The sequence below is a fragment of the Syngnathoides biaculeatus genome, chromosome 19 (assembly GCF_019802595.1).
Source record: "Syngnathoides biaculeatus isolate LvHL_M chromosome 19, ASM1980259v1, whole genome shotgun sequence".
Taxonomy (NCBI): domain Eukaryota; kingdom Metazoa; phylum Chordata; class Actinopteri; order Syngnathiformes; family Syngnathidae; genus Syngnathoides; species Syngnathoides biaculeatus.
This window is the reverse complement of record NC_084658.1, coordinates 6,894,368-6,909,069: the sequence shown is the minus strand read 5'-3', so window position 1 is coordinate 6,909,069 and position 14,702 is coordinate 6,894,368. Positions and strand designations below refer to the sequence as shown.

The following is a 14,702-nucleotide window of genomic DNA, read 5'->3' as shown; positions in this document are numbered from 1 at the left end:
ATACAAAAGCACTTTGCATATACATGAGCTATTTGTTGCAATAAGTGAATAGTCCCACACCCAGTGAAAGAATCACAGGGGTGTGTGCCTACGGACTCATGCAAGTGAATTCATACCATTGCGCATCCAAAAAGTATGACAGAAAAGCTCTATAATTGCTGTGTCTGCAACTTGGAGGCTGAGGACCCCACCAAATCAAATGAAGACAGAATCGGGCCCAGGGGTCCACCTGAGAGCAACCCAGTCGACAAGACACGTCCCACACTGAGGGAACCAGGGCGGTCCACTGGCCCCCCAAGGCACCCCAACAACTGGCCGCCCGGTTGTGGCTGCAGGGACCCAATGCCACCCCCACCCCGCCTGTCCCCCACACCCACGAGAACAGGAAGCTCCCCAGAACCTGCAGGGCCCATTATGCGTGTTAGTCACGGCCCAGCCTGTTGATGGGAGAACATCCCTTATTTGTTTGGAAAGGAGGGCAGATAGGGGCACCCGACAAGAGAACGACGAGGAAGGGATGGGTGAGATGGGTGGTACCCCCCTAGGGAGCAGGGAGCGGCCACGGGCCATGAGAGGGGAGCTCCCACACCAAGCAGCCATCCAGCCTGGGGGGCCCAACCTCAGGAGCCCGATCTGACAAAACCACACTGTGAGTGTCAAATACATGACAAATTATATCAATGCTGATTTTGAGGGGGAAAAAAATGGATAAATGCCAAAATATGGTACAAAACAAGTTCCTTCCTAAACATCACCAGCTCAAGGTCCATAGGTACATGAGAAGACACTGCATCACTGATAGTATGCTAGGACAAAGCCAGGGGTCAGAGAAGTGAAGAAAAGCTCTTTTGTGTGACGACTGGTGCATGGACAAGTCCTTGGGGGAGAGGATGTAGCTTCTTGTAAGACGGGAATTTCTTGGCTTGGACCCTCTACTCTTGTGTCCCTCGTTGGAAAAAAAATCCTCCAATCCAACAAACAAGCTTTGATTTATAGACTGGGTTCTCTTTGATGCAGACATCTGCTTGATATTGCCTGACAGTAGGATTAAATGAGCCAACTGGCTTGGAGGGTGGCGGTGACCCTCGTCAATCCAGAGGGATTGGAAAGCAGGCTCTCGCTAGCAGTGACTCATGGGTAATTTCATGCACCAGAGGGGAGGAATGAGATGTGAAAACATGGTCACTGCTGTGAGTGGCGTTCACCTGAGAAGATGACCATGAGAGTTTTGTGGAGAATATATGGAAGAGGAATTGTGCCACCTTTATGCATTCAATCCACTTCAAAATACGACTGTGGGAAACGTTAAAAGCATCCATTACAAAGAGTCAACTGAATTGAACAAGAAGGGTCTTTCCTGCATTTATTTCTTGGTACATAGCCATAATAAGGATGAAATAGTACTTGGTAGTAGTTACTGCCAGTGAAAATGTGTCAATGGTGAAATAGTTATGTTGAGCAGATAAAGTACTGTGCAGAAGTACCATACATTAAAAAAAAACAAGTTGGGGGTAGACTATGCCCATCAAAGAGACTTAAGTTAGACTAGCTAATTTCACTGTGAGATGATCCTAAGGATCACATAACAATTTGCATTGTTCCTGTGACAATGACAAAGTTCTTTTCTATTGTACTCTTTGCAGTTTCTTGAACTGGAATGTCAAACTTGTGTAAGTCAACACTGAATGCAATGTATTGTGCCAGCAAATGCGGGACTGTAAAAAAGCCTGGCCCTAGGTTTTCGAAGACAAAAAGATGGATGTTGTTCGAGTGATGCACGAAGGCAAATGCTAACAGGCGTCAAAATTCCCTGGCACATTTAAAGTTAGAACAAACAAAGATAAACAACTCTCAATGAAGGGCACATATTGTGAGAAGTAAATTAATTTAGTTGTTGACCAAGCATACAAATTTGAAGATGGATGGGAAGCTTCATGCAGTACAAAGGTTGGAGGAAAGGCACATGGAGAAACATTGGAGATTTAATGCTCATCAGGCAAATGTAAGAATGAAGGGCCAGCAAAGGAGAGACAGGAATGAGCCTGACGTCTACTCTGAAAACTGCTAGTCAATTCCTCTGAGAAAGTGAAAAGGATGAAAATGAAAGTAGACTAATTTCACACAATGACAGATAATGAATCACACAACACAGATTTAGCCACCCTCATGTATTATTAGTAGTTCCAGGAAGAACAGCAATGTCATGGTCTGATGAGCAAATGTGTTTCCAACAAAAAAGGAGGAGTAGAAGGGAGGACTGAACCGCTTTCCGGATAACTTTCCAAAGTTGTGTAAACTCATTAGTACACAACGCCAACTGAATATTGCCTGTCTCTTCCTTTGAATCTTATCTCAATTTCCTGTCACCCCCATTCACCCACTTGCTTTCGCAAATATCATCCTTCTGTGGTTTTTGGGAGTAACGGTCTGAGAAGTGGAAAGGAAGGATTCAATGGCGGAAGGGAGGGGGCACACAAAATAAACTGAGCCTCCCTTGTTTTTGGCACCTTTTAAGTGTTGAGAAGGAGAAAGGGCGATGAGGGAGAGAATATTGGATATATCAGCTGAGATATGGTGAAAGCCAAAAAGAACAGACGAAGTGGGTCGTTTAGGGACATTATTGATTTTCAGAACATTCATGGTCAGTCAAAGTCACGAACTTAAAAAAAACAGGTGCGCGCAACATTTTAAAATCTCTGAAGGACACAAAACCTTGAACAAACTCAGTATCCTACATCTTCATTAGGGCGTACGAGCCATTCATCAGTTATATGTACAGTTCATGGTCATATCGTGGAACAGATGCTAGCTCAATTTAAGTGTAAGGTAGACTACACCCTACATGTAGTGTGATCCAACAATGGGCAATTGCGAATTGATTTGTAGTCATTGAAAGTTTCTATGCCCATGAAATGTCAGCCAGGCATACATTTCGCAGTTACAGCCTGAATTTACACTTCAGAGAAGCACTTTTAAGTCAAAGCCCAAAGGTAAGCAGAGCTGCACTGTGAGCACAGATTATCAATAGCATTATCAGCATGAACTTCTGAAATGTAGCAAAAACTACAATGTTGAGAGAAGTTGTCAACATGGTGGAGGGCTATGTTTTCCGATGTTTCTGCTGATCTCCATGTACAAAATAAAATCTATTACTGGATACAACTACAATCAGTTGAGTCGACAGCAATGTATTGAGGACCATGTCAAAGTAGTTATTTCCCTGAAAACACTCTTGACAACATGAGCATTTGCCAAAGAATTTTACAAATTGCAAAAGGTAATTTCAATTAGAATACTACAAAATAACATCTCAGTCTTGTTTTGTATTATCAATTTCTATCCACTATTCAAGTATTATTTCTATCAGACTACTGTATAGCAAAATAACTGTTCACAATCAAACAAGCCATTTTGTATATGGCTTTAACATATGCTGAAAAGAAATCATATCGACAAAGGTGGTATTGATGAAGTATATCAACCCTCATAGTATTGGCGTCCATCACAGCAAACCTTTAAAAACTAATCTGGTGTATAGGGTCTGCTCACCTCAAAGTTGACAGCCAAGTTCCTCTTTAGGGCAATTTCATATACTAGGCTGATCTCTGATTTGCTGGGATCAGCACCTTCGTCATTCTCCAACTTTTTTTCTGGGTCCTGGTAAAATGATAACGAAAGAGCATTAGATATGTCAGAGTGTGGTTGTTTAGGAAACTACACAAAGTACAGAGAATATAGAGCTTGAGGGTGACATTGAAATAATTGTGCTGGAACAATACAGTTGTTTCTCGGGATTGATAAGCATATCTTAGATTTGGGGGAAACATGAGTAATTATTCACCAGTAAAAAATGAGACGTTTCAAACGGTCATAAAATTACAAATTTAGGAGCTGAATGTCAGCCAACCTTCTAGAAAGCGAGGCTTGTAAATTTTCTGCTGGTCTTCATAGTACTCATCTTATGACTAAGAATGGCATAACATACTGGAAAACCACTATATCAACTCTCTACCGCCAACACACAAATCAATCTCTATGAATGTCATGAACAATCTTCTCCTGAAAAAAAAAGTACATAACAGGACCATGGGATTGTCAACTATGTGAATCAGGTTGATCCATGGGAGTCTAATAAGAAGAGAAGTGTTCACTTGAGGGTCATTGGAAAAACAACATATGCATGACATTAATTTATGCGTTGATCACCGAGTGTTCACTTGGCAGATAATGAGACATGAAAATGCCATATTTACAAAAAGTGCTTTCATTGTTTGTGGGGAAAAAAAGTACATCAAGTACAGAATGCTTGAGTATTACATACTGTTAGGATTCCTTTTTGTGAACTTCATTCTTAAAGCATTTTAAAACTATTTATGCTTAAATCTCGTTTGGTGAGAGCGCTCCAATAAGCGTAATGATGGATGCATGTGTCAATGCATGTGTATACACAAGTAAACTGGAATGACCAAGCAGCTTCGCAACCTTGCTGTGACAGAGACAAATAGATTTGACATTAGTGGTCCGATTTCAAAATCGGCAAGTTCTGGGAAAAGAGCAGCAAGTGAAAGACTCCATGAAAAGGGCTATGACAGATTAAAAGGCTCACAAATGTTTGAGTACACAGTGAATGGAAAGTCTCATATTTGGGGATGCAGTGATTTCGTAATGATGATCCCACAGATTGAAGAGGTTTTTCTTTCACATTTTATGGGGTATAAGAACATGTTTGAATAAAGACATTTTCAGACACTACTTGTCACCATTGGACATAGGTGTCAAACTCAAGGCCCTAGGGCCAGATGTGGCCTGCCACATCATTTTATGACACGTGAAACCAAATCATCATCAAACATTTATATGGTTTCAATGTTCTAACAGCCCTCTGGGGGAAATCATAACTATAATGTGGCCTAAAACAAAAAATTGTTCGACACCCGTGCCATTGGAGATTTCAGATCGCATGGCAAGCCACTTTCCCTACACTGCCAGTACAACTTTAATTGCGGCTCAACCGGATTTCAAAGAGGATTCTATAGTGATTGGGAGAGGCAGGATAGATGCATATACTCGAATCAGAGAGTACTGCTATACAATCAACACAAACTGGAGAAGTCTTGACAGTATCATCACCATGTCAGGATCGTGTACATTTTTCATGTCCCTTAGATAACGCAACAGACACTTGACTGCAGGTGACTTACAGATGTCCAACAAATGAAAGACGCAAATTGCAACATGGAGGGTTTTATTTAGCTTTTGAACATCCATTTTCTCAGCCGCTTATCCTCACGAGGGTCGCGGGAGTGCTGGAGCCTATCAAAGCTGTCATCGGGCAGGGTACACCGTGAACTGGTTTCCAGCCAATCTCAGGGTACATGGAGACAGACAACAGTCACAATCACACCTAGGAGCAATTGCGCTGTTGGGCCTGGTGCTTTAACACTTGAACCTGGTACAAGGTTTAAGAATTTAATGATGACATTTCCTCGTTATCATTAGGAATCACAACTACAGAGATTTACCAAGCCACCACAATATGCAACAAAGTCCACAACATGACTCAGTGAGTTTGGAAAACAAAAGGGTCATTTGAGGATGCAACATCAAAGCGGGTCAGGCATGTAACAGAAGCAAAATGGCAACAAAAGGAAATTACTGGTAATTGGCAGGTTGTGAGCATCTTGGGTAATTTGATTTATCGTATGAGACAATAAAAGTTGACAAATACCCCTAAAGGGAAAGTATAGTACAGCAACAATGACAGAGAAAAAGGAGATGAAAACTAATTCTGACATGTCCAAACTAAAACCAGATTCATTATACATTAGAGTAGTTGGAGTTGTGATTGATTTCGATTTAATCTGATGAAAGATGGATAATGGAATGAGAATCAGATTCATCTTTATTCACCAAGTAAGTCAGAATCATACAAGGAATTTGTCTTCGGTAGTTGGAGCCGCTCTAGTAAGACACACACTGTGCAAAAAAAATATTTTTTTTGTTTCACTGTCTGATTTCAAGTCAGACTAAACCACTCCTGTTTCAGGTCAGTCAGGATCACCAAAATTATTCGATTCTGTTAAATGCCACGTGGTCAAATGTTTACATGCACAAAAAGTAGTATGTTTTTAAAGAACACGGGGAAACCCAGATGATCAGGTCCTGCTTTGGAAGCTCCTGATAGGTTAACTGACAACATATGAGGTAATTGACATCTGACGATGTATTTAAGGCCACACTTCAAACCTTGGCTTCCTTGCTTGAAATCATGGGAAAATCAAAAGAAATCAGCCAGGAGATCAGAGGAAAAAAAATCATGGTGCTCCACAACTTTGGCTCATCTTCTGGTCCAATTTCAACATGAAGGTGCCATGTTCATCTGGAATTTTTTCTTCTTTTAAATTTTATTTATTTTTTTAAATGGGAAATTGTGCAAAAGATGAAGAGTCCTCTAGCATTTAGAGCAGTTAAGAGTGCCAATAGTCCAGTGCAATAACCATTGTTTAAAGAACGCCAGGACTTCAAGGAATGTTGTCAGTTTAAGGTGACTAGTTATTCAATAATCTGTGACAATGTCAATTGTGCAAGTGTTGCAGATATTGCTCAATCGATTGTGTAACAATTGGTCTATCACAATGTGACAACAAACTCGGGACAAAAAATTGGCAGCATGTTGCATTTGAATTTGAAGTTTGCGGTTAAGTTAATTACGAGGGTGAAGAAGGTGTTGGAATGCCTGTTAGTTTTCGTTTGTATTGTCTGGTAGCGCCTACCCGTAACAGAGGATGTACTTTCCTGTGGTTCGTAAGACAGCATGGCCTGCCACGGTTGGGTCACTTGTATCTCAAGGCACCACTGTATTTACTTTGTAAAAGATCATGTGACATGGCATTTTTGGATTTGATTTGATACAACTGGAACATTGCAACACTGTTCAAAATTAGTTGCCACACCACATACACTGGACAACAGTTCAGTCAGGTTCGACTACGTGACTCAGTGTGTGGCAGGCGTTAAAGGCCTTATCACACTACATTTGCTCAGTATAAAAGGCACGTTGGCAACGGCAATGGGGGTGAAGCAATCCCATATTTGAAAGTGACGATGCAAAAGCCAAGAAGGAAGTTGCAAGGCTTTTCGCGCTGAGTGGACAGCAACTCACCAATATGTATTTGTCACTGTCAGAAAAGAACTCCTTAACCAGCAGCAAAAAAAAAGGGGATATCCCAAGCAAATTTCATAGTAGCAACTCTGAGTTTAAATGTTTTCGTAAGCTGTCAAGTTCCACAAAGAGTACTTTGAATTGTATTTCAGGTTGAGCAGAGAGATTTGAAATCCTCTTTCTCAGGATATATTTTTATACACCCAAAGTTCAGGATAGTGGGATTCTGCAATTATTTACAGTACATGTCTGCCAAAATGGCACTGAGAAATCACTCTATCAGTCCCACTCCTACTGGAGGAGCTTTATAATGTCACCACGTCAATGCTCCTGAACAGAACATTTTTCTATCCGAATATGCGATGCTGAACATCAGATGCCCTCTGCCTTGATTCATGTCAAAACGCAGTGACACCCCCTCAGCATGCAGATAATGAATGGGAAAATCAAGGGTGTCAGACAACTGCCAAGTGCAGTGTGAAAGAGCCTTAAGAGTGTTCAAGTGGGCAGGTCATCTGCGCTATATGCGGTCAGAAGGTGGCAACAGTGCACAAGAAGAAAAAGGTTGCAGTCAGTAGAGGGTAATTGGATTGAGCAGTTGAATATCTTTTATAAACTAAGTTAATGACCATACAACAAATTGCACTGATGATCGCAAGTTATCCACATTTACCCAAGACTGTTGTAAGATTACTTTTAAATAATATACTCATTCATGGTGTGTGATTCACAAATTTATCAGTGATGAAAACTAAAAAAAAAGAAAAGAAAAGGAACATATTGAATAAAAGCCATGTATTGGATTTGAATCCATTGTGCAAGTGGTCATAATGCTGTGCTTGGTTGGTGTGTGTTACACTAACGTTTGGTTTCATACAAGGACACAAGCATACAGTACGTGGTCAACGCGGTTGTTTAAAGACTACTAGTATACTGTACTGGTTTAAAAGCCATTTGGGATTGTTTGCATGAGGTCACCTGTGGTGGTCTTTCTGGGATGGGTTCATTGCGGAGAGCTTCCAGGGCTTTCATGGCAGCGTTGTGTCTGGCAGCTTGGCGAGTACGCCCCTCCCCAATGAACTCGTGACTCCCCACAGAGAGTTGTACATAGAAGATCTTGAGAATAGGATAATGGTACCTGGAAAGAGCCAAACGGGCAGACTTTAATCATGAGCAAAGAAGCCTAATTACCAGTAGTTTATATCATTTCAGAGAACATCTTTGTGTAACTCAAAAATCCACAACAAGTATAAAAAGAAGCTTCGACGCAGACAATTGAAAGCATTTAATATACTGTACCTGTCAATATAAAAGGTCATGCACTATACTAGGGTCAATTACTACAGAATACCCTGTTGGCCAATTAAGTTAACTAATGTCTTACTTTTCTTTCTCAGTTTTGGTTGCCAAACAAAGCACGAGCAGAAATATATCCTCTACTCTTTCTTCTGGCCCAGAACATAGATTTTGTTCTCTTTCATTGGGTCTTGACAGAGTGGGATGGAGCTGTCACTGAATTGATAGAGCGGTCTGCAAGTCCATGTGGTGATACCCCCTCCTGTGTCAGGGGGGGAGAATGTCTGAAGAATGGACGACAAGGAAAGAGAATAGTGGGAAAGCTAACAAGAGGTGGGAGGAATCCAAAGTTTTTAATATCCGTTTTGCCTGTTTTCTGGTTTGTTCTCTGTCAGGACATACACTTGAGAAAGTACAGGCTCCAAATGTGGCGCACATACATGACCACATTAATTTAAGGAAATACACTGGAGGAACTTTGACTCAATCAAAACAAGCATTCCCGGTATCACGTCACACCATATAAACAGTTTGATTTTCTACTTGTGGGTTTTTACTCATAAACAACTGTATTTTAAGAACACCTGATTTGTCAATGCAGCACTTTGGAATTTGAGATCTAATACTTGAGTGAGTGTGTGGAAAGCTTAGAAAATGAATTAATAACATGAACTATTTAAGATTACAATAAGTGGAATTTGAAACATATGAGATGTTGTGCGTGTATGCATTGTTTATGATGCTAAATAAGTGGGTGATAAATTAATTGAATGGAATAAAAAATGAGGAAAAAAAAGAGAAAAATGAGGCTTTCCTGCCTGTCAGAAACACTTTCCCCACTTTTGAGAACTTTTTTCCCCGTTTTACCACTCTACCATAATTCTACTGCTACATCAAAATAACAAGTTAATCTCAACAATACAAATGAGATTTTTTTTCAGTTCTCTCTCTTCATGTATTCATTCCCCTAATCTCCAGCACAGCAGGCCTTAGAAAAAGCATTTTACTCTCAGAATGGCAGGAGGTCTTTCCTCAGCCCACAGCCGTCCTTCTCATCCATCTGCTCTCAGCTCCTCCAGGCCACTGGAGCCTTCCCTGGGCGGGGGCTTGCCTGGCCCTTGCACGTCAATATCAGCCCCAGGGTCTCAGAGGATATGCCAAGTGCAACATGGGCTCTGGCCAATTGCACCGAGCAGAGATGGGAGCAGCTGGAGCTGGAACATGGAGTACAGGTGCAGAGAGGAAGAGATTGAGGGATAACACGGAGAATGAAAAAGGAGACTGAAGGGGTGGAAGGAAAGAGGAAAACAGAGAAAGCAGGAGGAAGTGGGGAGATGGGTGGAGGCGGTGGGTGTAGTGGGAGACCCTAATCTACAACGTGGGAAAGTAGTGGCTTAAACGCAAGTGAACAAGCCAAGAACGCAGGAGAGCACACGTACACACAGTAAAATCATGTGCGTAAGAAAGGCAAGCAAATCACATCAGTGCCTGCTGGCCAGCTCTGGATGTTATCAATTAATATTATTTATTATTATTATTATTACTACTACAAAGCAGGAGTCTGTCCAGGACACCTGTAGGGAGTGTGTGGAAACTACTAAAAGGGAGAGAAAAAGATAATAAATATTTCAAAATTTTTTTTAAGGATTTATATGTATTTGTGTGAGTGCAAAATATGATTCATCAGTACTGTATTTTGCATGCGTACGCACACACACGCGCACACACACACACGCACACACACACACACACACACACACACACACACACACACACACACACACACTGCTGTCTTTGATACCTCAAATAGTTATAATAGGAAATGAGGGATATGATCATTCAATTACTCCTGCAAATGATAAGGTGACATTTAGTCTAGAAGCTATGTTTGATGTGGCAAGCGAAATTTATTCTTTAACCTTCCCAATGCAGATCCGACCACCACCACCACACTTTCTCCCGAACCCAATGACTTCGCAGATAAAGCCTACCATTAGTCGGTCAGTATCAATAGCCGTAAATAGCTGCAGATACTCCTCGATTGTAGTATTCATTAAGGCACTGAAAAAAAAGCCTTTTTCTACTTTTAAAGTCTCATTTGGCGATGGTAAAATAATGCTTTTGGAAGGTCAGTAGAGGACGTCAATATACAAACGAACAGGCGAAAGAAATGAGAATAGAGAAAAATAATGGAAAAAAGCAAAAACCTAAATTTTGTGGCTGGTGGCGTATTTCAAGTAAAACAATGGAACGAATCATTGCCTTTTTTTATTATTATAATTACTAACTGTTCCCAAGAATTCCACATTGAACAGGATGGCCTGTTCAAGTATTAAGTTCAAGACTGCACTTACTGCAGAACATGGAGATGTGAATTTGGTTTGTCATATTATCATCTAATGAGAACAAATGTTTTAAAATATACTTTTTATTGCTTTAATACAAACCATTGGGTCTCTGGAGTGTCTGGCCACTCATCAGAAGTGAAATGAAACAAGTACAACTTTAGTTTGCTGTATATTCGAAAATCTTTTCAAAGAATTAGATGTTCTAGTTACAAGCCCAATTCGAATGAAGTTGGGACATTCATCTATCCATTTTCTTTTGCCGCTTATCCTCACGAAGGTCACGGGGAGTGCTGGAGCCTATCCCACCTTTCAACAGGCAGGAGGCAGGTACAGGCAGGTACACCCTGAACTGTTTGCCAGCCAATCGCAGGCCACATAGAGACAAACAGTCACACTCACAATCACACCTAGGGGCAATTTAGAGTGTCCAATTAATGTTGCATGTTTTTGGGATGTGGGAGGAAACCGTAGAACCCGGAGAAAATGCAAACGCCATACAAGTGGGGCCAGGATCGAACTCAGTTCCTCAGAACGGTGAGGCCAACGCTTTACCGGATGATGCACAATGCCACCTAAATTCAGACATTGTTAAACAAAGACAGAATACCATGATTTGCAAGTCAGGTTCAACATATATTTAATTAGTGTGTACGTTCAGATTACGTTCTTAAAATACTGTGTTAAGTGAAATCAGCGGAGTAGAAGCTGATTTTTCCTCATTTTGTTTTTTCATTCTTTATATATTTTTTTGTTTACATGTTATTTTATTGACAGGATTTTTTTTCCATTTACAGTGCATGTTAGTTTATAAGTTGTTTTTTCATTTTTCTTTTCTTACATATGTTTTAAGAATGTTAAACCATTAACAACACATTTTATAAACTTTTCTCAAAAGGCATTAACATTTTCTCACATTTCTCTCGTTTAAACACTCACACTACTGCATTCTAGAATGACACCAAAGATCAAAACCTGTTTGAGGCCAAAACACTAATTTGACATGTAAATATAAAAACCTCCATCCATTTTCTTTTGCTTTATCCAGGACTGGGTATAAGCATATCCCGATTAAAAGAAAAATATTACATTTGAGAAATAAATTTAATTTTCATGATCAATCTATGAGGTGGGATACATAAGAAATTATTAATAGCGACTCAGGCGTATTTTACAGTTCTTCTGGCCGGGTGGCACAGTTTTGCAGAAGCATTCTTGGTGCAGGTGTCTTTTTGTGAGTGAAAAACACAGCTGTGTCCTTGTTGGCGCTCTTGTTACGTCTGGGTGAGAATATACTTGGAAACAGACATGCCACCTCCGATTATATTTGAGAACTGAAGCTGCGACGCATTGTGTGGGTGCACCGAAACGGGGCGGGCCCGCCGGCTGCTCCCATGGCTTTTTTGGAACGTGTTGCAGCCATAAAATTCCAAGTTAATGATTATTTCCTAAATACAATAAAGTTGAGCTGTTTGAACATTAAATAGCTGCTCTTTGTAGTGAATTCAATTAAAAGTAGGTTGAATATGATTTGCAAATCACTATCTTTTTAAGTAACAACATCCAACTTAATTGGAATTGAGTTTGTATTTTTTTTTCGTGTAAGTAACAGTGCAGTTAATGTACATCACACTGCCCACACTAAATTAATCTGCTCCTGATTTGGCAGTTAAGCTCCAACAAAGATCCATTTTAAGCAGCGGCCGACAAGGGAAGTACTTTAAGCTTGAAAGCTAAAAGAGAAAATGTTCAGCAGAGCTGCAGTATTCGTGCAGATTATTGTTGGACTCTAGCAACATTATCGGAGTAAGCATCTGATAGCTGGCACTGTGAAAAAACTCACAGTAGGTCTTCATGTGTTTATTTTCAACTCGGTGCTCAGGGCTTGGTTTGTTTTTAGATGAAAGTCTTAGAGCAAATACTGTGCCTATTGACCACCAGTTCGGTTTTGGAGGCAGTTTTTTATTTTTAGTTTTCATAATCAGAGTTGCCAGTTACCAGTTACCCTAAAAAAGTAACTTACTTTTTTTGATGACTTGAGCTTAAAAGTAACTCAGTTCATTTGATTTCAAAAGTAACTTCTTCTTTTCCTTTCGGCTTGTCCCGTTTGGGGTCGCCACAGCATGTCATCTCAGATGAACCCATATTTGTTTGGCACAGTTTTACACCGGATGGCCTTCTTGACACAACCCCTCTGCATTTTAGACGGAGACTAAAATGTAATTTAATGAACTTATTAATAAAAAAATAAGCAGCTAAGAAAACGGATGGATGTTTTTATTGTGATGCTACTTTCGCCTTGCGGTGTCATGAAACAGATTGTAAGCTTGCAATAATGAGGGGGTTGTCTAAATTAGGAAAAAAAAGTATAGCAGCTGTCGATCAGCTGGAATATCACTTATCCACAGTACTCCCCCCCCAAAAAAAAATTGCTTTACTGTAAGCATTAGCTGTTGATGTACGCCACCCAAATTACATGAAAAAAAAAAATATGAGTGTTGTTGAAGCCAATTAAAATGACCACCTGAGAGCAGAGTTCAGTAAGAGTAAGAAAATACTCATTGAAAAAAAAACAAAATTTGTGAGTAATTTCAGATTTTTTTTTTCCAGAGCATCAACTTACACAAAAATACCATATGGCAGATGACACACACCTGCCATCATTTCAATTTTTAAGTGCTCAAAAACCAATAACACATTCACTCACTTCATAAAGAAGCTGTTTGCTGACCAGACTAAGTGATTATATGTGCAACACCATAGCGATGGTGCTAATTTTTCCATATCCAATGCCAAAACAACAATTGAAACATCTGCAATTGACCGCAGGGTGTTTTCTCAGATTAGAAGTGGGCTGAAATATCCAAGTTTGGGAAGTCACAATTTGAGAGCTGCAAGACAAAGCCCCGTTATGCTTGGGTCTGTAAACGCTCGCATTAAATAAAAGCAGCAAAAAGCAGATTGATGATTGTCAAGGAGTAAAATTATCAAACCTTCTTAACATAACTCAACAACTCGAGTAAAATTAAAAAGTACAGTTTATCAACAATGGTACTTGAGAAAACGTAACGGAACAAATGCAGCGCTTTTCTACCCACCTCTGACCTCTTTAGTGTAACTTGGAAGTAGTGACTGTATTTCCAGTTCAAGTATGCCAATCCCTGATCACCATGGATTGTGTTTGTGCCACTGGCGTGAATTGACCATGTGCGGTAAACACTTTACGTGACGTCATTGCTCCAGATTGTTCCGTTTATAAATATTTTGTTTTTTTTCGATACTGCAGTTAGTGCTTGTGTGCATTTTAGTTGTTCATAGTTAAGAATATAGTGTTTCATTAGTTTTATTAGTCACTACTAAAACAAAGGCTCAAAACTGGTCTAGACTTATGACATCCACTGTGACTGAATCAAGTGTCCTGGTTTAATAATATTGACTTGCTTCATGAACACAAACACTGAAGCTTGTTAATGATAAACCTCTTTCACCTGTGCATAAATAGCATATCAGTATTCAGAGGCATACTAAGTTCTGTATTTTCTGAACAAAAAAATAACTATTGGCAAATAAATCAAAGTAACTAATCTGACTAACATAAAAAGTAACACGTTAGATTACTGGTCCACATTTTTGATTTACCGGCCTCATCGGTCATAATTTATGGCATAACATCCATTACAGTAGAGGCCACTTGTTGAGGATAAATGGTAACTTGTTAGAGAATCAGAAATTTGGTTCACAATTAATATTTTGGAATGTTGTGAATTGAAAATGTGCTGGAGTCAAACTGAACAAAATCTGACAAGCTTTCTGGAGGAAAATGTGAGGGCCATCCTCACGGTAAAAATATGCTTTTATCTAATTGAATTTTGCACACGTGTCTGTTGTTGGCGTTTGGC

General features: G+C 39.9%; 1 protein-coding gene across 3 annotated transcripts in view; it reads right to left on the bottom strand.

The window, feature by feature from the left end:
• stau2 (staufen double-stranded RNA binding protein 2) overlaps positions 1-14,702 on the bottom strand; it is an 86,653-nt gene that overhangs the window by 53,346 nt on the left and 18,605 nt on the right. For all 3 annotated transcript variants that reach the window (XR_009792742.1, XM_061805416.1, XM_061805417.1), the window contains exons 6-7: positions 8,141-8,300; positions 3,550-3,657 (exon numbers count right to left, since the gene is read on the bottom strand). Coding sequence is in view for 2 of the 3 variants with exons in the window: in XM_061805416.1 (XP_061661400.1) it covers positions 3,550-3,657; positions 8,141-8,300 (268 nt within the window). In the remaining variant the exon portion in view is untranslated. The remainder of the gene's footprint in view (positions 1-3,549; positions 3,658-8,140; positions 8,301-14,702) is intronic.